At 35.3% G+C, this 25,950-nt stretch overlaps 3 protein-coding genes and 1 long non-coding RNA gene across 9 annotated transcripts in view; 1 reads left to right on the top strand and 3 right to left on the bottom strand.

Annotated features, from left to right (window-relative positions):
- The window catches only part of LOC126917034 (chitin synthase chs-2), a 34,132-nt gene extending 31,685 nt beyond the window's left edge, over nt 1–2,447 (bottom strand). Inside the window, exon 1 of one of the 4 annotated variants that reach the window (XM_050723402.1) lies at nt 1,735–2,447. The gene's annotated coding sequence lies outside the window, so the exon portion shown is untranslated. The remainder of the gene's footprint in view (nt 1–1,734) is intronic. The other 3 variants (XM_050723404.1, XM_050723401.1, XM_050723403.1) reach the window with 3 other exon arrangements.
- Nucleotides 2,448–7,185: 4,738 nt separating this feature from the next.
- On the top strand, nt 7,186–14,346 carry LOC126917486 (sterol O-acyltransferase 1). The gene is made up of 9 exons (XM_050724392.1): nt 7,186–8,061; nt 8,259–8,332; nt 8,845–8,972; nt 10,058–10,228; nt 10,742–10,890; nt 10,968–11,107; nt 11,405–11,568; nt 12,207–12,480; nt 12,879–14,346. Exons 1-9 carry the CDS (start codon nt 7,989–7,991, stop codon nt 13,296–13,298), a joined length of 1,593 nt encoding a protein of 530 aa, XP_050580349.1. The 5' UTR covers nt 7,186–7,988; the 3' UTR covers nt 13,299–14,346.
- On the bottom strand, nt 11,476–12,881 carry LOC126917487 (uncharacterized). Its single transcript, XR_007710976.1, has 2 exons — nt 12,669–12,881; nt 11,476–12,540 (listed from the first exon to the last, which is right to left on the bottom strand). It is a non-coding gene; the product is annotated as an uncharacterized LOC126917487 (long non-coding RNA).
- A 1,169-nt stretch (nt 14,347–15,515) lies between the features above and the next one.
- On the bottom strand, nt 15,516–25,642 carry LOC126917483 (mediator of RNA polymerase II transcription subunit 1). Of its 3 annotated transcripts, XM_050724389.1 has the most exons (9): nt 25,395–25,642; nt 24,926–25,071; nt 24,722–24,855; nt 24,502–24,640; nt 24,191–24,410; nt 23,885–24,110; nt 23,575–23,806; nt 19,308–23,501; nt 15,516–19,148 (listed from the first exon to the last, which is right to left on the bottom strand). In XM_050724389.1, exons 1-9 carry the CDS (start codon nt 25,423–25,425, stop codon nt 19,098–19,100), a joined length of 5,373 nt encoding a protein of 1,790 aa, XP_050580346.1. In that variant the 5' UTR covers nt 25,426–25,642; the 3' UTR covers nt 15,516–19,097. The 3 variants fall into 3 exon arrangements, with proteins under 3 accessions (XP_050580346.1, XP_050580344.1, XP_050580345.1); XM_050724387.1 differs by having other exon boundaries at nt 15,516–23,501; XM_050724388.1 differs by having other exon boundaries at nt 15,516–23,501; nt 25,568–25,582.
- Between the last annotated feature and the right edge of the window lie 308 nt (nt 25,643–25,950).

Below are 25,950 nucleotides of genomic sequence, written 5' to 3'. Positions count from 1 at the left end.
CGAATAACTTGTTCCTTTATTTTCCTAAATTTAATAATTATTAAAATTATTATTAAATTATATTTATCAATTTAAAAACTTGTAGATTAAATTGTACCATTTATAGAAATAGTACAATTCAAATTGCTGCTTAGTTATAAATATATTATGAATATTTATACAAATTAATACCTTGCTAAGTACAATCGAGAAAATGGAATTTAAACAGAGATTTTTCCCAATTACCCAATACTGTACATATAACATTTTATGTTATGTATATTTGCATGTATTTTGTGTACTATGACACATTTAAATTTCCCATAAGTGGCAGAAAAATTCGCGTACTTAATAAAATTATAATATTTCGTAGAATATTTTTCGTTCTATCTCGATGATCAGAAACTTTGCCGCTTTTTCTAATGCGATGACAAACGAGACGCGCGACACTTGTCACATTCATCACAATTTCGTGACAAGTGACTAGGAACTGCTATCAGTTGCCTAATTACAATGAAAAGATCGAACGTCTGCTAAAATTTAAGTCTCATTTCTCTGCTGAAATTGAAATTTGATTCGATTCGATTGGAACTCGAACTTCCGACAAGCCGCAAACTTGCAAATCAGGCGTTACATGCTAAATGATTAGTGGAGAAACCACATATTTCCTAAGAAGGAATTTTTGTTATTCAGAAATAAACTCACCTATCATTTTTCTATGAAGTTCTACGCTACTAGAATTTGAAAATTCTTAAATGATATTTGCATATTTAAAGATAAACACATACGTAATAAAAAGTAGAATCTAATCTGACAAAATTTAACGGCAGGGCTAAATAACGGCAGAGGCTGGTAACAAATATTCTACGAATAATCATAACACAATAATTAACAAACAAACAGAATTACAAATCTGTTACCACGAAGCTAATGTTAAACGTTAAATACAACTGATACAATAATGAATAAATCCATAATTCATATTATGGATATTTTATAGAAAATCATCATTCTTCATCTCTTTAGTAAAAACAACGATTAATTAATGCCATCAAACCAGTGGACTGATGGAAGAAGCGAAGAAGTTATAAAACCATGTAGAACTATAAATAGATAGTATTATAGAAATGGAAGAAAAGTTGAAAGAGAATTTAGATGTATATTCATAGATGAACCATACATCTTCCGTAAAGAGACTTTAAACAAACCAAACGTAATTTGATGTAACCCGACGAAATCGATGTAAGTCGACATTGCAGATAACAAGCATTTCCATAATTCATCCGGTTCGTCAGGGTTCATCGTCTTCTACCAACGACCATAAGGCGTCAAACGCATTGCCAAGCGGTTCAGTAATCCCGTGATTCCAAGTAAAACAGCTGTCATCGGTTGGCAAGGCGGTCGGAAGCGATCGGATCATTCACGAAATTACGAAACCCCATGGCTTCGATGTACAATAGAAAGTCAACAGTCGCGCCAGAGAAACGTTCCCCAGAAAGAAAGAAACGGGTCACGTACTCTGGCCGCGGGACCACGATTTCGAACCGATTGGAATTCGCCTGGTCCCGCGCGTCCAATGGAAGCGAAACGCATACGCGACACAACAAAACTAAATACGACGATAAAAATAAAAATAATAATATTGGCGCATCGAAGATCACGTTGTACCGCGCGATTCGTCTCGAGAACGCGGCAATACCGCACTTTCTCCGCGTTGCATCGCCGATGAAAACACAAGCACAGAAAGCCACGTACCTGCTAGACGAAAGTGAAACCTCCTCTTGCAGTCGAAACAGAAACCGATCAGACCGATTCGTCCAACGGGATCAGCGGAGCAAAGCCGTCAGCCGATCGTCAACGATGTTTTTGACAGGCTCTTTAACTTCCTGGCGAACAATAAAATCCCTTGTTTCCTCTTGATCGTATAAAAACACTATTTCTACGAAGGGAATACACCATTCACCATCCAGAAGACATGTCGACTGTTGGGTCGATCACCGATCACCGGCCACGGAACCACGGGATTTTCGTGTGCATCCGCGCAGATTGAGAGAGCGGTTGTCCGTTGAACACGATCGTTCGAAGGCGGTCGGCGACCAAGGATCTTCGTAATCGCCCAGGTGAAAGCCGTTTAGGTGAGCGGCGAGCGAGCGACTGGCTTAGCCACGATCTACCAGAGGTACCAGAAGCGATTCAGAATCCCCCCTTGCTTGCCTCTCTTCGCTATAACTTTCACGGCATATACGAGGCTAGAGAGCGAGTCTCTCTTTCTCTCTTTCCTTCCTCTCACGATTTTTCAAAGCCTCCTCTCCGTCGCCCCTTCTTCGTCTCGCAAATCCCAGACCCGCTGCCCCTTCGACGATTTTTTATGTCAAACCCGGTTGACCGTTGCTTGGAGACACGTGTAACAACGGTCGATCTGTCGCTTGGAATTCAGGCTCATTGCGAAATTCCACGATATCAAGAAATATAACGAAGATATCGAAGAACCGGAAGAGAATCCCCGAGAATGAGGATTTCTTCCGAGTACGAAGCTTCCTTGCGATAATTTCTTGCTGATTACAATATTTCTAAATTTTTGCTAATTACGATCGGAAGTTATGACGCTTGGTGATTCGATCCAGGATTTCATAGTTCATCAGGACGGTACTTTTGCTTCTCACCTTGGCTCGGTTGTTCTATAAAGAGTTAGAAACACATGGTGTCGAGGTTCGTGTCATGAGAACGCTCTTGCGAAATTGCGACTATGATGTTCGAGAAACGCGTTCATATAGAATATCGAAATGACTGAAACGATTCGAATAGCCGATCCAATTGCTCTATCAACGTCCTTGGGCTTACGTCACTCACTATCATCGCCTGAAGACGTTATCGTTATCAGATATTGATCGATCTCTGATATCTTTAATCCGTTCTAGTATGCTCGAATTGATTAATTTAGTTCCAACTAACGATAGAAAATTTCTAATTTATGTTAACAAAGAAAGATAGAAATTTTAAAAAGTGACTCCTCCGAAGAATAATTTGATAAGGAGATGCCCTGTAAACCGATTGAGATACGTCGCTTTTACGATGAATTTTTCTTTAACGGTTCCATCGAACGTTTAGCAATAATCTCGATGAATTTGCATATTGCGATATCAGTTACGGCCGTGTAATTAATTGTGCGTGCAACGAACGCGTCCGCTTAAATTGCACTCGACCCGAACTAAACACCTTCGCTGTTTCCGAGCGTTGCATTTATCCAGAAGGTCGTATTTGGACATCTTGCGAAGATTCGCGGATATCCGTTCTGTCTGAATAGATGGCTTGATCGAAGATATTTAAGAAAACGATATAATATAGTCAGCGAATAATCTTTCCTGACTTGGAACTTTTAATTTTAAATATTAATTATATATATTGCCTGTTTGTTTGTTTTCTTTAAATTATACGAAGATGTCATAAGTATAATGTTGAGCACAAGATTAATTACAATGATGAGAACCGAGAGGATACTGTTTACCGTGGAAAGGCGCGCTTCATTCACTCGCAGCTCTCATTAACGACTTTTTAATAACTCTTCGTGTTTATTTATCGTAGACGTAAAATTATTTCCCTTTCAGTTGGCGTAAATTCAACGAACTTTACAGATACCAAAAGAATGGAAAGATGAATATACAGGAAAATGCTTCTTCGTATTTACATTTCTAATTGTTATACACATTTTAAACGATTAAACGCAAGATAGAAGGGATACGAGAGAACTTAAACGTGAACTGAATACTTCCGTGACGTGACACACGTTCTACGAGGCATCGATGTCTCCAACATTTTGGATAAGATCACAGTATGCGATTGAGATGAACGTTAAATTCTAATTTTCTTCCCTAAAAATAATCTTGCGTACTAATTCTACAAATATAATAACGCTTTTAATTTTACCAAACACTGGCAAATTCAAATACATAAATGCGCACCGAATAAATTATCGAAAGATAGTCTGAATTTAATATGAAACGATATGTGCGTAAATATAAATATCTAATAGAGAAAAGATATGACAATTAATATAGATTTATGAAACTTCGCTAATAAAGCTAAAATTTCCTGCTTAAATAAATAAATAAACAAATAAAGAAATAAACAAATGATTAGTTGATTTAAAAAGTACATGTACAATGTATGTTATATTGTAAATTACATTGTAAATTATCGCAGCAAAGATCCCAAAAATCGAAGTTCTCCAACATGGAGTTGCGACGATATCCTCCGTGCAACTGCAGCTTTATTATGTCAACATCTACCAACAGATGGCAGAACATTATCGATATGACGGTAGTTCAGTGAGTAAGTGCACAGTGAGTAAGTACACATAAATGTTTTGTTTCGTTATCTATAACTGCCTCTTACTTCCAGTCCTTTTTAAGTAGCAATTCAATTCACAACTTACATCAGAATTCATATTTCATACGATTCCTTGTCATATCATTTTATTTAATGTCATTACGTCATCCTATTTTCGCGGTATCTATCACAGATACTTTCGAATTTTGAGCATTTCTTCTATTTCAATTGAATTAATTTCAATTTACTTTTTCCAGTATCGAAAGTTACTATTGATAATCGTCTGTTAGTATCTTTGGTCAATGTAAGATATTATTAATTCAGTTTCGTTGTATCAACGGTATTCCGTGTTTCGTCGACTCAATTTTTCCCAGAATAAAGATTTTCGAATGACTTTGGAAATTTGAGAAATAAAATTGCCGACGACATGGATCAACATTTTAAAGGAACGTCTAATCGTGTAAATCAAATGCTAACAACAAATTTTCTACTTTCGTACGTATATATTTACTCTGGTTATGTTATTTCGATATTTAATAATAAAATACTTGTTTCAAAATGCTGGATAAAACATGAAACGATGTAAAAATAAAAAGAAACAAAAATATATTTCAATTACTAAAAGTTCTAATGAAAAGTATATATTTAGGTTTATAACAGCCAGTGATCTTTGCTCTTCTCTATCCTAAAATGAAACTCCTAACATTTTATTTGTCATGACTAAGAAGGAAGAAAATGAAACGAAAGGAAACTCAGGTATCTAGAGTAAACTATACAAATATTATAATATCAGTATTGTAAACCAAAATATCATAGGGAAGATACGAGAAAATCGAAGGGGTGATAAAGAGAACGGAAAATACGATGCGATAACTTAGGCATTGGCTTCAGCTATTTCTTTTATGAGTCGATGATGATTTATTCTTAAAATAAATCGTACTACATGAAAACATCGGAAACTTATACACGAAATATACACGAAATTTACTTGATACTTATTCCTAAGGATACGATAACTGCAACCACCGCTTGCTTTTATTACAGGGAAAACAGATATAAAGGCCATTAGTCCCATTGTTGGCCTGTTATCTTTTCTATGCGAGTCGAGTAGGGGAGACGACGAAAGAGCAAACTGAACTAACGTCTTCATATGATACATTACGAGTACGAGAAATTACTAATTTATAATATAAAATATAATATAATATTAAAGAAAAAAGAATAAATATTCTTTCTCTTTTTATAATTAAACTGAGAATATTCATAATTTGTGAGAAATTTAGAATAAATTTTAAGGAAATTTGATATATCTTTATACGATCGACGTCAATATCAATTTTTGTTATGGTGGTTAAATCGGTTTCGAGATGAAACTGGTTAGGAGATGTAATCGCCAAAGGGTTCGTTCTATCTACGAGGTTCTTGACCTCCCTAATATTTAATAAGCTGTGTAATTTGTATAAATAATCATTCCTGTACGATGTGAATAACAAATATCATTTTACGTATCAGTAAAATGATTGGTCCAACGATACGTATAATTCTTTTGTTTTTCGACTAAATCTTTTGTAGCTATTAATAAGTCAAATTATCGATATGAGCAATTTCGCAAATCACGGTGTGATTCGCTTGCTTTTCTGCTTTTGTCGTTTAATATAAATATTCGCCATCCTGTATATAAATGCAAAGAGAATTTCGCTATGAACTTCCAAGTTTCATGGCTAAGTATAGTAAAATAGTTTAATTATTGGAAGCATACAAGTTGCTGTATCAAATTTTAAGTTAATTAATGCTTGCAAATTAAAGATTTTTTGTTACGTGTATTAAATTCCGTAAATAATAGTAAAATGAGACTGACACCGTAAGTGATATTATATAATTTGACCTTATTTCCATATTTTGAAATTAAAATACGTAGATACACATCAAAACATAACATTCAATATGATAAAAGTGACCCTAACGCGAGATTGTATATGATATTTATAAACACTCACAGGCTTATCGTATGATCTTTAGCCTAACCCAAAACTGTGCTAAATCTATTAATCAATCTTATCAAAAATTCTACCAAATACAATTCGTTCTGGATAATTAAAAAATGAAATTTGCTTACAGTCGTAATTAATAATTGACGTTATTCGTCAATAATTCTGCAATTATACAATCTGTTTGTTCGCCGGCTTAAATCGCATAAATAAGTTGCTGCAATTATATCGAACTACTAATAACACGGAGTTAAACACTTTATTTTAGACAATTTTCATTCTTCTTAGAAAACCAGTTTAAGGATTTCTCTTTATGGTAACAAGAATAATTTATTTGATATCTTCCTAACGTTTCGCAGAAGAACTACTTTCCCCTCATAAAATATAAACGCGAAACGGTAAGACGAATTTATTCTTCGGTATAAAGTCAAAGCAATGATTACTTCGAATTAGATTAACTTTAACGTTTAAAATAAAAAAACGTAAATTATAGAATCTAGGATAAAAATGCAAAATGTAGAGTACAGAATATAAGATCTAGAAAAGATAAATAACGAACAAGTTTTCTGCTAGAACAACGGATAAAGAATTGTAATAAAAATTGAAAAAGATCTTATTCTAGCAAGAACGCACCTAATTCCTATTATTTCTTTCCTAGAAACAAAATTGCAGAAACAAGTACCGAGTCGTGAAACTATCCTAAGAAACAATAAAATTTCTCGGCTATGCACAACGTGCAACGAGTTGCGAATATTTTTCAGCCTGTAATTTACACTGCGTATTCTCCGTATCTCTTGATTCGGTGTTGTTTCGCGCTGTGAACGCGACAGATTCAGTAAACGTCCAGGCAAGCCGCAAACCGCTATTGCAATTACTTAATCAGAAGAGACGAGGACATACAAACGAGTGACGAGTGCGCGTGTACTCGACGAAGAATGAAAGGACGATATCGCTGCCTAGACGAAAGAAACGCGGGTGATTCTATTGCCACGCGATCAACTGAAAATTTCGATAATCGTTGCTACGGTCGCCTGTATTCTTGACGTTCTATATGCTTGTGCTCTTCCCGATCCGGCCGATGGGTCAGTAGCGCTTTGCGCCTCGTATAGTGTAAACGCTTCCCTAACTTCTAACGTCGTTTAGTCGATTCGTTTTCGAATCTTTTTGGCCGTGAAAATCGGCTAAGTCGGTTATCGGCTAAAGAAACTATATTGAATGGATTCGAATTATCGCAGTGCTCGAACTGATTTTAAATCGTCGACGTTTTCGAAACAATTTCTTTTTCTATCACCGACACCTCGAAATCGATCTGTTTTTTAAACATCAGTGCGGTTGAAGTGGCCATTAGATATATTAGCTCTTCGAGTCGTCGTATGTGTTTTTGAATCAACTCGTCTTCGAAGCTCTACGAACAATAAATTAATTCACAACATCAAGCAAAATACTATTTCCTTGGGATCGAGTGCCCACGATTTCAGTAATATTCACTTGGTTGGTCCACGGGTTTGTCAGGATTTAGCGATATCTGTACGGATCTCGGGATACTTGGCGCAGATTATTCCAATATTTCCGGGGTGAATTGCCAACCGTATGGTATTTTCGTGAAACCTGACCGGTATCGAGGTCCTTCGAGGTTCATTGAATATAAAATAATGAATCGTTGAATCGCAAATAAGGGAAAACGAATAACGAACTATGATGGAACACGTTACCAGTGAGAATACCAATGAGAATACCAGTGAGACGCAGGAGGATCCGAAGACACAAAGTATGTGCTGAATTGATTTTATAGCGATATTGACATTATTACCTTTAAAGAGGAGATTGTACTCGATACAGATACGTACTTTCCGAAATTTTCTTTAGAACGACGAGCAAATAATTGCAATTGACAGATGAGATTACGATTAAAGCGAAATTTTGAATATCTTGCAAGCATTGTACCTTTTTATTACTTTATTGCAGACGTGGAGTTGACCAAATTCAAGCAATGCGGAGTGCGTGATATAATTATCAATGAAGTGCAAGGCCAAATGCAGGTATGAAAAATCAAACTGTAATTTATAATAATTCGCGTATAGTATAATCGATTTATATTAATTTATCTGAATGTTGTCTTCTTAATAGAATCCAATAAAATTCGAGAACGGATGGTAACGCCAGATGTTCGTTTCTTGCTAATTCACAAACTCGTTTAATTTTAATAGAGGAATCTAATGAATATAATTAATTCTTTGTATAAGTAATTGATCAAACACATACACGATAGATCCAATTAATTTTTGGAACTATTGTAAAATACAGGAAATTGTAAATTTGCATATGTTCATTACCACTGATTCGTTTGATTCGATTAAGTGAAATTAATTAATAACGAAAGCGTACAATTGCATGATTATTGTAAAAGCACTAGAAGATAAATTGGAAACATTATTATACGGGCGAATTGATCTATTACTGGACGCTATGGGCTTGTTAAATGTTAAAATTGACTTCATAAAATAAACTTGTTAAAGGCGGTAATAAAATATAATTATCTTTTTTTCTACAGGAAATTAGGCAAGACATTTTGGAGATCATTAACAGCCAAATGAACGATATGATGTCGGAAATAATGAGCAGATTCAATTCAACGGAGTTGAAAGATCTAACGGAGTCCGAGAAATACTCTAACAGAACGTAATTGCATAATCGCACTTAAACCTTGATATTACACTCTTCTATGCTCACATTACTTTCGACTTACACTATTGCATTCGCTGCTGATTTTATACATATATACGACTTTTTCTTATGCTTCAAATCCATCCTTCAGGAGCAACTATTCGATATCAATTATTTTTTAAATTGACAAATTATTTTACTCGTGTGAATTATCGCAAGTTGATTAAATCGATTGCTTCACTGTTTTTAGTCAAAATTAAGAAAAAATCAAACATTTTTTCGAAAAAGAATTCTTGAAGGTAAAAAGAGGAATTTATCCTGTTAAAGTAAAAAAAGATTCATTTCATACTTGTTTCTTTAAATTCGAAACGAAAATTTCGATTTTATATTTCGTTTAAATTGCATCCGAAATTATTTATTTGTCCATGGTTCATACGAGTACAACACTATGGTAGCCAATTGACAATGGCAAAGAAAGGAGAGCAATTTTTCTCTTGGAAGATATGGGTGGCAATTTTCGAATAAATAATTCACGCCAATGTTTAGCTGTGAAACAAAGATCTCACCACGCGCTTAACCGCTTTGACCCGATTCGACAAACTTTAGTGTATTCTATTGTTTGTACACAACATATGTATATGTACAATGTTCAAAAACTAATAACAATAGTAAAATTATAAAGAATAATATTGCGGTCAGAAAGCTAAAAACAAAGCTACATTATATTAGAGAGAAGAAAGAAAAGAATTGTAAACTGTGTGTGTAAAGATTAATAAGCAAAGGAACCAATACATGAACGATAAAATAACATTCCTTCGTGCTATCATAATTTTGTATACGTGCTATAAAAACATGATAAAAGTATAAAGCAAGATACATTGAACTTAAGTACAAATATACTTACATATCCAAAGCTGTTTTCGCGAATTAGATAATTACGCAATTTCAGTCCATTTTTTTTCTTTTTTTTTCATGATCCACATTAAAGAAAAAGATTTAATTTATCAATTTATATCAATTGATATTTTTGTCGCAAGTAATTGAACGTTAAATCTAGTTTGTTAAATACTGATCGTTTCATTGTCATTTTATTATTATAGGAAAGCAACAAAGGAGAACATGTTACCTACCAAACAATTTCTTCAAAGAAATTCTTTATTGACCGACCTGTACGAGATTAAACATATTCGTACCCTTTATAATGCCATCGTAGCAATGTTGATAATTCTCTTAATACACACCGCTGCGTACGATATCCGTCACACAGGCTCGTAAGTACACGCGTACTCCTTGCACTCATTTATCTTAATATTTCTTGACCAAAAAGAATCAACACTCGAGAAAATATTTACTCGAATCGATCATTATGTAAAATCGAGCTCGATGTAAACAGTAAAGATCGTCGTATTAGAAGTAATAAAAAGGGAAATCTTCAAATCGAAATTAATTGATCCTATTAGAGTCTTTGAATTTTTATGCCTCAATTTCGCTTTTCTTTCCATGAGGCAAAAAATAATTTGACGTTTTAGATAAAACTTTTCCATAAGATTGAAATAGTAAGTGAGACGTATCGAATTATCTTTCGTATTTTCCACAACTTTATGCAATTTCTTAGCAACGATAGAAAAATACGATTAGATGATAAGTGACCCAAGAAAGTTACGACGAAGTATCTTAATAAAATAAAATTTAGGATAAAGTACAGAGAATAATAAGATAGAAAAGTACTATGGAATATAATATATGCAAAAATCTTCGATCGTCCACATAATTTATTCTTTCAGACCTAATCTCGGCATCGACACAGTGCGAGCTGGTTTTGCCAAATTTCCAATAGTATTGCTCATTTGGACTCTTATGAAGTTATCGGTTCTAGGAGTATACCCCGCTTTCTGTTGTTGGGCCACTCGTCGTCTCAAATACGAGCCAAATTGTAAGTTAATTTCGATTCAATTATCTTCAGATTTTAATAAACTTCGAGCTACTGATGCTCACAAATTTTCTTTCCAGCTTTCGCCAAAGAACTTTGGGATTACGTATGGCTGGCAGGCATCATCCTATATCTGACTTTCTTATTTATACTTCCTACCAAAGCTTTACTCGACAACGATTTGCCCTTTGCATCTAGTATGATCATTCTTATGGAACAAGTAAGTATATTTTAATCATGCGAGGTTAAATCGTTTTCCCGAAATCTTATTTAATTACAAATGAATAATTTCTATCGATAGTGGAAAGAAAATATCGTGCAATTATTTACTAACATTTGCCTAATTAATTTTTTTGTAAAATTTATATAAGGAATATATTCCTATACATATAATTTCTGGAGAAAAATCTTTTTACAATTGAGAATTGAGAATAGGTATTTGTAATGTAAATTAATATTCATTAAATTATATCGTAAAATTGCAAAATAAAAATATACCTTCTTATGCATTTCATAGGTCCGGCTAGTCATGAAGATTCATGCATTCATAAGAAGCGTCGCACCGAAATTTTTGTCTTTTAAACCTCATTCAGATACACCAACACCACAGCCACCTGATTTTTCCAAGTATCTCTATTTCTTGTTCGCGCCAACTCTCATTTACCAAGACAGATATCCTAGGTAAGTTGAAAACTTAGGATTAAATTCAATGATTATCGTTATACGTTGTTATACGTGAGGTGAAATTTAACGTTTTCCAAGATATCTAGGACGTTTTCTTCTCTTTCTATAACAACAAAATTTACGTATATTGAATCAAAGTATTCCTTAAATTTATCATCCTGCCGTGTCAAAATCGAGATTTAAGAAACGACACGAGGAAATATTATTATTATTATTATTATTATTATGTATTATTATGTATTTAAAAATGACTATCTGCGTCGCTAAATGATCTTTTGCAGTTTAAATGAATCTCGAGATAGTATCATCATATCGAGATAGTATAGAGAACAATCGGTGTTTTGATTCTTCTTATCCCTCTACAAGAGATAAAAATTGCAAATATCGAAAGATACGATCAAAAATTTGGATACGCTCGAAAATAATCTTTCCTATAAATATTTCAATCTTAGATTTTGTACTTTGTTAAGAAATAGAAGAATCGTGCGAGAAACAAATTTTGAATATCAAAAATACATACTCCGATCTTAAATTTCAATCTCATGTATAAATAAGACAAGTACGTATAGACGAAGATCGACATATTATTTGAAATAAACATTTACATGTAACGTGTGAAATATTCCACTGTTTAGGTTGAAGCGCATTCGATGGAACATCGTTCTGTCCAATTTCGTCGAAGTAATAACGATCATCATTTTCGTTGCGCTTCTCTACGAGCGATTGTTGTATCCAAACTATCGGGATTTTGGGAAACATCCAGTCGAGGTGGGAAAAATGATGCTGAATATTCTCAGCTCGATGCTGCCCGGCATTTTAATGTTCGTTTGCGGTTTTTATCTTCTCCTGCATTGTTGGATGAATGCTAGCGCTGAACTGTTACGATTCGCTGACAAGATGTTTTATAAAGTAAGTTTCTAAACATCTTCAACGTGATGAAAGATTACCTTAGCGCATGACACATACATCCTGGAAACCAACGAACAGTCAGCAAAAAAAAAAAGAGAGAAATATCATCACAGCCTCCAAATTCCACTCACAAAACCACATAATATACACTAAACGCTTCTGGCATCTCAAATTTCCTAACAGCCTACCTGAGTCATCGAGATCGTTGCATCAAATCTATCGTGTTCATGTGGACGCTTCGTCATCGTTCTTTCCAATCTATCTACTCCTTCCGATCTATCGCACCTTTCTTATGGGACGTTCATCGATTCATGGATTCTCTCTTTATACATTATTTACACGCGCATAACACAATGACAAAATAGCAGTAACTTTATGTTATACCATTTCAATTGCAGGATTGGTGGAACTCGATCTGCTTCAGCACTTATTATCGAACCTGGAACATCGTGGTACACGACTGGTTATACACTTACATTTACAAGGACATGTACGAGATCCTGACTCCCGGAAACAGGACTATATCTACTTGTGCGGTCTTCGCTATCTCGGCGATCATTCACGAATATATCCTCAGCTTCACCACCCATTTCTTTTATCCAGTTATGCTGATTCTTTTCGGTGTTATTGGCCTCACGGTCGTGTTTGTATTGAAGACTGCTGGAAACGTCTTCCTATGGTTCAGTTTGAGCGTAGGTAATGGAGTAATGGTTAGCTTATACTGCATGGAGTATTTCGCCAGGATCAATTGCCCTCCGGTTCGAGACGATTTCTGGGACGTTTTCATCCCCAGAAGTTGGGCGTGTGTTTTTAAGTGAGGGATAGCGAATGTTTTAAGTTTTATTCGAATAAACACTCTGAATATGTTGTGAACGTGTTTGTGTAAGGATTTTTGCCAGTGGTTATTGGATTCTAGATATATTTGAAGAACAGTACAACCGAAGCTGTATAAATTAGTATAGATAAATCGTGAATTATCTGAAGCAGAAAAAATTAAACACAAAGCATTGAGTAAAGCTATATAATATATATATATCTAAGATGTTGTATCTTATGAATTATAAAATACCTTCTCTTTAATTTGAGGGAGGTGACCCAGGAATAAAAGCCAGGGAATTGTAACTAAGAAAAGAATCATAATCTTTTAATAAGAAAAATAAAAATGATAATGTTTGAGTGGTAATGTTTGTATGCTAGGTATCAATGTGTAGATGTATCGTGTAATACTCCCCATCCATAAGCTTTCGAGCATTTACACATTTACGGATTTCGCATAGATTTCAGTTTCTTTTACCGATTTATTGCGTTATCCTAACATCTTGATGTTATTTCTAGGCAATATTGAGCAATATTTATTAACATCTAGTATCGATAAAATTATTATAAACATAGCTAAAAGAAGACGTACATATGCGGCTAACGTGAAATTATCGAAATGATAAAAGAAAGTGCCACATAAGTTTCTCTTCACGATGCTATCTATTTGATATGTTTATTTCTTGCGAAATTCGGTATTTCTATATCTTCAGATATCTTTAAATGGTATCAACCATTTTATATTAATATATTAATTAATTTTTAATAGAATTTAGTTGTTAATAGATACTATTTATACTATCTAAGAATAATATCATGATGACATTAATGTAGTATCGGGACCAAAAGGCCTAAGGTATCGGCCATTAAGATACTACATTAATATGATTATAGTAACACGATAGATTCGTTAAATTGACCTTTGTAAAATTTTTATGCGAAATCCGCAAACGTAATATTTAAGGATTTTATTATAAGTCCAAATAGTTATGGACCGAGGTATATACGTATATGTATAAAACAATGAAATAAACGACTATTATTTGTTTTCTCATGTTATATTTACTCTTCTCTCCTTTCCCTTTCCTCTTTTTTTCTGATAGAACCAAAGTTGAAGAAACGCGCGAATTTCCAAAAAAAGACATAGTCTTTATTATCAAGGCTTACATACGTGTCCCGAGAATTCAGCGTGTATTCGAAGACACTCGTCGATAAAGATAATTATATATATATATATACTTTATAATTATATGTATATATCTTCTTTTTCTATATACAGGTCGATGCTTAAATGTACATGCACGCGTTAATACAGTTACATTTATACAGAGGCTCCTTCACAGATTTGTATTTCCGTTTTCTTCTCTTTCAACAATTCGATTAAACTTAAACTTCTTAAAGAGAACTCTTTACAGAAACTAGTTCTTCATATTCACAACAACGATTACTATCAATATCAGAACATAAGTACATGTATCCATAATTCGATCAATCAAATTCGAAACATTCACAGTTTCTCGCTTAAAAGTACACGTCCTTCTGGAAATAGGACGATCCAGAAATCTGAAATCACAGGACTATTGATCCTGACGAAATATTCCATACAGCATAAACTAACCGGCACTGCGTTACCGATACTCATTCTGAACCAGAGGAACATATTTCACGCACGTGTATCATAGAGAAATAAACATATTCCATATGTACATTCCATAAAATTCTTCCAAGTTTCACGCGACGTTTTCACGGTACGTTAAATTACATCTGAAATTTTACAGTCGTAACATCTTCAACAGAATCATCTTTCTAACAGAAAATTCGTTCGCTTTCGAGGAAAGCGAAAACGTTGCAGTTCTTAAACCGAAAGAACTTTAATAACAAGTGTTGCGAAATGAAATTAGGTTTAACACTTTGGTGGAAGATTGAAGAAACAGGTGATAAAAGATTTCAAACTTTCAAGATTGAACTTATGTCGCTTGCATTCTTACTCCTTTCTTTTCTTCTTCGCAGCTGATGTACAATTTGAGAAGCTTTTCCACGATATATTTCATTCGGAATATCTCGGAGAAGAGGGATAAATAATAAAAACAAAATTGCGTTATTTGTACCTGTGTTCAAATAAATAATTATAGAAATAATCAAATGGTCACTAACTGAACACCTCTCACATTCTCATATCTTTCTTCCTTTCGTTCACGTTGAATTAATTAAATTCAATATTTATCAGTTATCGTATTTATATATTTTTTATTTTATTACAGCACCGTTTACGCAGCGCAAACGCCTTCTAGGTCTATGTACACCATCGTGAGTATTGAAAAAATAAACCATATTTTTCCCTCGGGAGCACCGGACAATTTCCTCTTCAAGAATTTCTTTATTCCTCTTATCTTATCTTCTTCTTTTTTTTCTTTTATCCATCGGAGCAAAGTATTGTCTACGGTACGGTACTCCCGCTCGAAAATATAATTTTCTTCAAATTTACACATGGAAAATGATCTGTACGTCGTTATTTTAATTCACTTCTAATCTTCTCTTTCTTACTCTCGCTTTTTCTCGAATATCTCTTAATTATCCGCAACAGACATATAACTCGCTTACTTTATTCATATAACTTCTGTGTCTGTTCTCTTGCTTAATCTTTGGTTCAAACATCGAATAAATGCAACACAGATTGACACATCTAATTTTCGTTGACGTTTATTCAATCTTTAAACCGAAACATTTTTGCCTAATTTGTACAAAGACAACGTCATTTTCTTAAGATCAGAATTTCAATCCTTTGAAAAACACAATATGTATATATTATTACCAATAAATTCATCCTGAAAAATAATATTAATTATTAATTAAATTTCAGTGAAACAGATCTGACGATTTAGAAATTAAATAAAAATTAGTTTATTTGGAAACATTAATTTCGTAACATAATCAATTCCATATTGAAACGAAGATAGTAGGAAGCATCAAAGCACAAAGGATTAAAACTCCATCCTCAAAAATTGTCGTTCTTCCTTTCTTCTTTTTTACCTCTACTTGGCACTTGGTACCTACTATCTCTTCCCTTCCGTTTATTTCTTCGATTCACAATTTTCCACCACGCAGCTGAAACACTGAGGACGCTTCAAAAATATTCTAATCAAAACGTATCGATTCCAATAAGATTCTGTAAAAATTTTATGAACTCGTTTACAGAATATTGTTTACAAGCTCAATTTTCATCATCGCGACGTGTCCTTCGATGCTTCGATAATTTCGTGACTTTCTTTCGTCAGGAACCCATTCGTTCTGAAATATCTTTTTTTTTGTGAAAACGAAACATCGTGTTAAACGAAACTATGCGATTAATTCTCACTGTCGATATAAAGTTTTATCGTTGATACGTGACAAAGATGATTTTCGATGCGTTAACAAACGTTGATTTATTTTTCTTTCCTTTTCTGTTTCTTTTTTCTTCATAAATATTCATGCAATTTGTCAAACGAGAATTGCTTGAACTGTAGCAGAAACAATATCGAATTTTGCAATATCGAAGCACTGACTTTTCTTCGTTGTAAACTGCCGAAGAACACCGTTACGAGGAAGGACAATTGAAGCAAGTACAAGAACAGGAAGGTAAAGATAAAGGACTCGATAAATTGGCTATATAATCTACCTTTCTCACGGCTCCTCGTCGAACAAAATTTCTCCGTATCCATGATATTTTCAAAATAGTGTATTCCATATAACTTGAGAAATTTCGGATGAAAAACGAGCAAAATTTATGTTAATAACAACATAGTATTTGATATAATCAATCGTTCTTCCCTTTCTTGAAATATCTCCATAATTTCAAATATAAATAAATTTTCAGTAAAATTATTATTATTTTTGAAACGTTCATATTTTGTAACCAGTAAAAATTCCAGATATATGAAATACGCCAATCGAGAAATATCCCGTCGATATATTTAATACCATATGCCCATTCTACGGTGCCCTTATAAATATTGTCCAACATGGATTTCTATCGAAAATAACTTGTTATGTCCTTGTCTATATTATTCCTCATATGTCGCAATCATTTAGTACAGCGTTCACTCTTTTTCACACACGCTATCTTTCTCTCTCTTAGAAATCTATAAACAATTGTTTTATTGCTAGCCTAGAGTCAATCACGGCATATGAATTTTATATATAATAATAAATCACTTTGATATACACGCTGGTTAAATCTTCGTTTCTATATCTGTAAAGTATCTTTACAAAGGGACCGCTTGTTTTTCTCTTTCTCCCAGTTTCTCTTTTTCATTTCTTCCTCTTCTTTTTTTGTATGCTTTCTTTTCTATATATATATATATATATCTTATATATATCTTATATATATCTTATATATGTATATATGTACATATGCATAAGAAAATTGAACTTGCTCGAGATTCGCATACGGGGACGTAAACTATATTTATATTCGGCAGGACATTTTAGGAGAAGTGAAAATTCTCTGCTATATACAGGGTGTCCCCTTCTGACATTTATCAATTATTTAACCTTTGAGAAACATAAGTAATGCGCTCACCTGAGAATTCTTAACGCATAACTCGTAGGAAGATATATTTTCAAACATACAAATTCTTCTAACATTAGTAAGATTCTGAATAATATTTTCATAATTTACAAAACGTACATAATTTGAGCGAAAATGTTTGTGTAAATGGATGTTAATTTACAAAGATATTTGTCTAGTTAAAGAAAATAAAATATGGTAAGAAAAGATATTTACTTTTACACGTACTCAATGTTGGAATTGGTAACAGGCTCGATCAAATCAAATCATTCTTCAATCTCTCGTAGTCTACAGATTAGATAAAATTAATTATTTAAAAAATTTAAATAATCTAAGATCAGAACGATCTGCTTTGTTCACATCTGATTGTAATTAGCCAGTTTCATAAATTTATTTGGATATTATCAAGAAAGCGTAAGAAGTAAGTAATTGTAGACTGGGCAGGATCGATCAATACTAATAATTAATACGAAACGATGTTGAATACTAAATTTGGATACAACAATCTTTCATATCTTTGTAAATAACATGCAGTAATAAACACTCAAATACAAACACATACATTTTCGCTTAAAATCATCAAAGATAAGATTGAACAAAAACTAGCAATCCTCCCACCTTTATACATAAAACAATTATATTTCCATGACATTTGAAGATCACACAAGGAAGATATAACTTTACTTTTATTGGTTTCCTGATTTTTATATCAGTTGATAACTAAAAAGAAATTTTTTTATATGAAATAGCTATCCTTTTTTAAAAGGACATAACCTGATAGATTCGAAGAGACATAAACTCTATGTCATTTTAATTTAATTAATAATAGTCTATATAACTAACTAACATTATTAATACTTTTATACACTCAAGATGGTGAGAAATCTATATGCTTAATCTCAAAATCAAATGCAGAAAGATGGCTTTGATGTAGAATTAAATGTCAAGAAATTGAATTTCAAAATTGCTCCTCTATAAAAAAACGAGAAATATCTTACCATATTTTTCGCCTGTGAGCTTCATTCTTTATCTCTACTCTCTACTGATCAAAGAGAACCAAAGTGAAATAAAAAGATAGATACAACAAAGATACCAAATTGTTAACAATCCTCATAAAGACATTCCTTCACCCAATGTTTCAAAAACTCGAGGAGCGCCAATTAACTCGACGACAATTCCAGGCTGTGCACCACGATATCATATTTGAGAAAGAGCGGTCGAAAACGTGGAGCACAGCGAAGCAGGACCGACTAATTCAACAGCAGCCAGTCAGCCAGCCTTTCAGGACACCCTGTACCAGTCGCGGCTAAAATTAAATCTACAGTTTCAGTAACCTTCATTTGCCCATTCCCACCAGCGCCTCGTCCATCAGCTCGTCATCGGTGATGCACGGCGAAGCGGAGTGAGGCGAGGGCGGGATGACCCTCGGCGAGGGTGCAGGACTTTTCACGATGTGCACACTCACGGAAGGACTTGCTGGAAAAGCAGGCGGTGGAGGTGGTGGCGTGTTCCTGCGAACCGAAGCTGCCTGGGTCATGGCCCGCTCGGGAATACTGGTGAAGTTCAGGCTCTTAGCTACTTCCTTCGGCGTAGAAAAGTCCAGAAGCATTTCAGCAGCTTCTTGAGACGTCGTTGTGGGTATCTCGGTGCCAGGAGGCTTCATCGTACTTGACGAACCCTCCGAAGACATCGTTGTTCCCAACGAAGACGAAGAGGAAGATCCTCCGGAAGACGGAACTTGCGGTGTTTGTATTTGTTGCTGCTGAGACTGTTGTGACTGTGACGTTTGTTGTTGAGATTGTTGCTGTTGCGGCTGAGGTGGTTGAGACTGTTGCTGCTGCTGAGACTGCTGCGATGATTGTTGCTTCTTCTCCTCGGATTTGTACTTTGTCATCGTAACGTCCACTGGCTTGATACTTAGATTCAAGCTTTCTGAGGTTCCGCTACCGGAACTCGTTGTAGCTGTACCATTTCCGCTAGTTATCGTGCCTGTCGTCATCATCGTGGGGTAGACGGATTTACTATTAGGCTGTGAATCAGATGCTTTGGATAGAACGGCCATTACCGGACCACTGGTATCGTCTTTACCAACAACAGTGGAATTTAAACTGCTACTCAGAAATTGCGTGCTAGTCCTACTCATCGGTGGCTCTTTGTCGCGGGGTTCGTTCTCGGTTGACTGCATCGAGAGATTCGTAGGAACGTCCAAATCGTGCGAGCTTCCACTAGATAAACTAGGAAGTAGAAGGTTACTGGTACTATCCGTACCGAGATTTATTACGGAGGCAGCGTTTGTCATGGAAAGATTGTCAGGTTTCGTTTGTACATGGTCTCTTCTACCCTGGCTCGATTGATCCTCTGAGGCTGTCTTAGAAGCGGTGCTCGACGTGTTCGATAAAGTTTGTAGTTTCCCCTGTTCCGACGTCTGTTTCGTGGCAAGATTGTCCAACGCTTTTCCACTATCTGGAAGCATGGATAATTTCTCTGATTTCTTGTCGCTAGAGTCTGCGTTAGCTCTAGCGGACAATTTGGGTATCTGGAATTTAGTATCTAACTGTTTCATGAGACCTTCGACGACTAACTGCGGCGGTAAATTGGGCAAATTCGATAGATTCGACATGGAAGCGTGAGCAGCCAGCAGCTTGAACGCTCTTTCGCTCTCGCTCTCCTCTCGTAATCCTGACGGACTTGATTTTCTAGTATCCCCGATTCCTTTTGAAGGAAATATACTTTTGTCGCTAGACTTTGATAATCGGGATTTATCACGATTTCGACTGAGATCCGTCACACCGGAACTTGCTGTTTTCGGAGAACTCGAAGAAGATTTAGAGGACATCACATTTTTAGAAAGTAATCCACTACTACCGCTACTCCCAACACTGATTCCTCCAGCTCCGTTACCGCTTCCAGAATTCGACCCTGAAATAGACTTCAAGGCAGACAACATCTTTTGTCCTATGAGATTTGCTTTGTTTCCACTACTACCGCCAGAACCGGAAGAGGAGGATCCAGATAGCTTTGGGGATGTTTGAGACGATGGTTTCTTTGATGCAGGACCGGAACTTACCCCTGGCTTCAAACCAGTGTGTGTTTTCGGAGAACCATTACCTGATATGGCTGTCGACGACGTGGACGAACTCGAAGACGTTCCAGTAGCGACAGACGTCGAGGAAGAAGACAATTTAAGACTCGTACCAGACTTGGAATCTTTCGTTCGAGTTTTATTAATTGTTATCTTCATTCCATCGGAACTATGCTTTACCATATACTCTGCAGGATTTTTCGTATCCATAGATGAATTTTTACTAATACACTTTCCTTCTGCGGTCTTATTCGAGGAGCTTCCAACGTTTCTTTCTTTCTGACCGCTTGAATTACCACTTCCACTAGTTGCTGACTTCGTCCCACCGTTGCCACCATCATCCGTACAATGCTGAGCGTTCTTCAGCTTATCGATAACGGCACTCAACGAGCCCTTTCTATTTCTCGCTTGTTGAGCGATGGCTGACTTTCCAAGTTCAGAATTGCCCGATGGTGGTGTGCTGCCTCCACTACTAGGCAAAGTAGACTGCGTTTCCCCGCTAGGAATTAATTCCAGTTGTTTTAACTTACCACTGGAAGACTTCGTCTTCGGACTCTGATGACCACTCGATCCACCGAAGGCTAAAGACGATGTTTTTCTCTCCTTCTCTCGATTGGAGTCTTTGCTCGACGACGACGAAGATTTTATTTTTGATTGTCCAGAATCAGTGGTTTTACTAGATGGTGAATTCGCCGCAGATTTCAGCGCAGACATACTCGGCTTACCGGTGCTCGCTGAACTGCCGTGCTTTGGTGACGAAGTGCCGTGTTTCGGACTCACACTCGCAGGTACTGGCGTATGTTTGGGACTACTGCTATAGACCGGAGAGTGCTTTGGACTTTGCACTGGCTTGTTTGTTGACTGTTTCAATGTAGGACTGGACTTACCTACGAGAGCAAGTGGACTGGTGTGCGTCGGAGACGGACTAAATTTTCGTAATGTCGCGGCAGGTGATGACGGTCGTGAACTCAAATTTGGCGGCGATTCAGTCGGTTTTATGCTCACTGAAACTGGTTTCGACAAAGGATCTTGTTTAGATGGTATTTTATCCGGCGGCGGTCCCATAGGGCTGTCCTCTCTCTTACGCTTACGCCTTTTTTCCAACTTCCCCTTATCCTCTGTCGACTTGCCCTTGGAACTTTTTCGTTCTCTACGTTCATCCGTCAAATTTTTCGACTGTGTCGGCCCAGCTATTGGGGTTATGGTAATAGAGCTTGGTAAAGTGGTTTGCGGTGACGATGCTATTGGTATTATTTCAATGCCTGGCCTCCTTTCCAAACCCATCCCCGTAAGTACAGAGTTATAGTTCGTAGTCTGACCCAAACTACTGCTTGAAATTGGCGTTATACTTACGGATGGCGGCACCAGACTTTTGTTTTCTTCAAAAATAATCGGGCTCTTTTTCTCCTCTCTCTTCCTCGATTTGCGATCGCGCTTGATCAATTCTTCCACATCTTGCAAATCGTGAACTTCCGTTATCTCGCTTTCGTTGTCAATGTCATAATCGGAGCTCTTATCCGTTCCTAAAATATCCGTTGGATCCAAATTAGAAAAATCCAAACCACTAGTTAAGCTCGTAGCTGATGTTGGCGTAGACGTTCTTGTTTCGTTTAAATTTTCTCTACCACCGGTTGGTGTACCTAGGGGCGTAGAATCTGAACTAGAGCTTTCTAATAATATTTCAGCACTCTCGTCTCCCTTTCTTTTGGGACTTCGCCAAATACCATCCGCGGTTTTTCGTTTACGTGCTTTTTTCGTACGTTCATTCATTGGATTGGTCATAGAGTTTTTTGCCTGTCCAAGTAACGCTCCCAATTGTAATGGATTTAACATAGCAGTAGTCGCGGTATCGGATTGGCCGGAATACGACGGAAACCCGATACTATTCTCCGTTCCGGCATCTAAAAAAGACTGCTGTTGTTGTTGTTGCTGTTGTTGCTGCTGCTGTTGCGACAATTGTTGCCTCCCCATTGTTCCATTTCCATTATTCAACCCAGGTTCCTGTTTGATTTTCGTTTCTCCATTAGTAAAGTCGGGCATCCCGGAACCATTCTGACTGTTCTGATCTTTTCCGGAACCGAGATTTACATTATAGCTTCCATTTCCGCTATTCAGATTGTTCATCGTACTTAAAGAGTCACGACTCTCCCACGACTTCATAAGAATTCTCATTGTCAGAGGTATACTTAAACACTTCTGCAAGACTTTTCCCGTCAGATCTGACGTTTGTTCCGTGTTTGTTATACTTATGCCATACAATTTGCACTTAAGCGCAGAGATATCCGTCAAGTCCAATTCTGCTGTTGCCATTGTCTCCTCGAAAGGATGCTCCAAACTTACCGATATGTGTTGCCATGATAAAGCGCTTACTTCGAATATAGTTGCATGTTCTGGATCTTGCCGAGCCATAGGTCTAACGCAACTAGCGATTAACGTATTAAAGAGCGCTTGTTGACGCAAGTATACCAAGATTTGTGGAACATGCGCCGGATGAGTGAAAGGAATACTACACACTAACACACCTTCCATATTTTTGTTCTCTGTCATGAAATAACAGTGCTGTTGATCCGGTAAAGTCTGTAACAGAAAGTAACGTTTAAAATAGCATAAGATTTTAATTATTAAATATCACGTAAAATGTTTCACATACAACATAAAGTCCTCTGTTATTCCGACAATCCTGTTGTCCTTCACTGGCATGTTGAATAATTAAACTAAGTAATGGATGAGGAGCGGATATGTCTCCACATTCTAATTCTGTTACTTTCTGTATCCTACGCACTAGTTCCATGCACATCGGCATTTTCTTGGCGAGCTTCAATACAAAGCAAGCGGGTAATACCGACGAATTTGTACCAGTTAACGGAGCATATGATGGAGTACTACAAAATATTAGTTATCAATTAGAAATTGATCATTAAGATCAATGCAATGTATGTATTTCGTAAAAGACTACAAACCTTTTTCCTGTAGGACTTCTATTTACAGTTATGATACTAGATGTAGGCAACTTGTGAGCAGTCGAACCTTCCATACAAACAGTAACGGAATGACCAATCTTCCGCTTGATAACTATTTCTGAATTCAATGCATCACAGGTACGATTCTCCTGATCTATTAAATCATAAGGAGAAACAAAGTATGTCAGCTTCATAGCATGACCACCTCTTCTTCGTTCAAGGATTCCTGGAATAAAAAATCATTACCTTATCATGGAAATTTGTATCTCCTTAATCTCATAAAAATAAATATGATTTGACACTAACCAACTGGGCTTTTATGAACAAGATTAAAAGGTTCTTTTATAAATGTTTGCAATTGAGCTAAGATACCCAGATCAGCCTCCAGTGACTGTAAAGCACTAAATGCTTTACATTTTACCTTCTTATCAGCATTTAGTTGATATATTGAAGCTAAACCTTCTAATTGTACTGTAAAATCAAGAAAGTCTCCTCTTGACAAGCAAGATACCAATACGTCACAGCTCTGCAAAAATTTCATTAAGAATTATTATATAATAAAATATTATTAAAAAAATTTTTTAAATTATTTTCTTACAAAAACTAATAATCTATACCTGTTGTTCGTTTTTCCCTTCGTGATGAATTTTAACATCTTTAACTACACCAGATGGCTCCAAAAGAACCTCCAAAAAGAACATATCAGAGGAGATAAACAATTCTGTGCCTGGTGGACCAGACATCATAAACTTTAAGCTGTAACACAATCACAATACAAATGTTGACTAAATTATCTAATTTAAGTTTTCTTAAAATAGATTATTCACAAATATTTACCCTAATTGTCTAGTTAAACTCTCCAAACGTTCTACCATGGATTGTAAAGACGTTACTTTAATGGAATGTTGCAAAGTATCCAAACATTTTTGTAGTTGGCTTTTCTCCGCACTATCAATTGCAAACCTTTTATCCTATTAAAAATAATAAAAAATATTGATGTTTACCCAAATATAATTTATCAAAATATTGCAAGTCACTTACCAACATAGCCATTCGTAAGTTTTTGGCGGTTTCCACCAAAGGTTTGAATGTAGAAGCTTTGGAACGTAATTTTTCCATAAGCAATTCCATCTGCCACTCTTTTCCCTTATCCATCCCTGAACCACCAGTGGCAGGAGGTTGCCCACCTAAATTATAAAATTTATCCAATAAATTGTGTAATTCATCATAAAATACGAAATGAATATTAAATGAATAGCAAATAAAAGAAACTAGTTTCAATAAGTAAACTGAACAAATTTCCATAATCGTATGTAGTTATATCATTGAAAGAGTAATTAACTTTTTGTATATGTATGAATAAATATAAGACGACGTTTCCATAAACGTTCAAATTTTTAAAAATGACTTCTATACAAATATTTTATTCAATGGACTAAAATATTTAATTTATTTCGAAATAAAATAAAATTTCATAAATTACATTAAATAAATTGTAAATTACACTCACTGAGGGGCTTTTGTCCGTTCGCAACATCCATGTATTCCGTGGTGAATCACACGGATGTTTTATCTACGCGTATATCGATATACGTTTACTATTGTAATATCACAAAAACATTATTATACACTACATTGTAATAGGAGCTGTTATTTTCACCCAACCCACGTTTGATCGCTTACCTGCTCCTAACCTTCACGCACAATATACTAACTATACTTAGAAGCCATACGTTTCTTCGTATAGGCGTTTTCATCACGATTGTACACACCGTGGTTTTCATCCATAGTATGCCTCAAGAGGGGGAATACTATAACGGTTTATTAAGTTTCATTCTTTTACGCCCTCTTTAGTTACATTTAGATGAATGTTCATTAAAATATTTCATACTTTATTCATAACAAATAATTAATTATGTCTTTGGAAAAAAATTTGTTCCTTAATTTGATATGAATATAATATAATAATACATCGTATAATTAAAACATAGAATTTCTAGAAGTAGCAGATAGTAGAAGCGGATAATATGAAATACATTTCTATATAAACTATTATACTCATGTAA

This window comes from Bombus affinis, chromosome 6, assembly GCF_024516045.1.
Source record: "Bombus affinis isolate iyBomAffi1 chromosome 6, iyBomAffi1.2, whole genome shotgun sequence".
Lineage (NCBI taxonomy): Eukaryota > Metazoa > Arthropoda > Insecta > Hymenoptera > Apidae > Bombus > Bombus affinis.
This window is presented reverse-complemented; position numbering and strand designations above follow the sequence as displayed.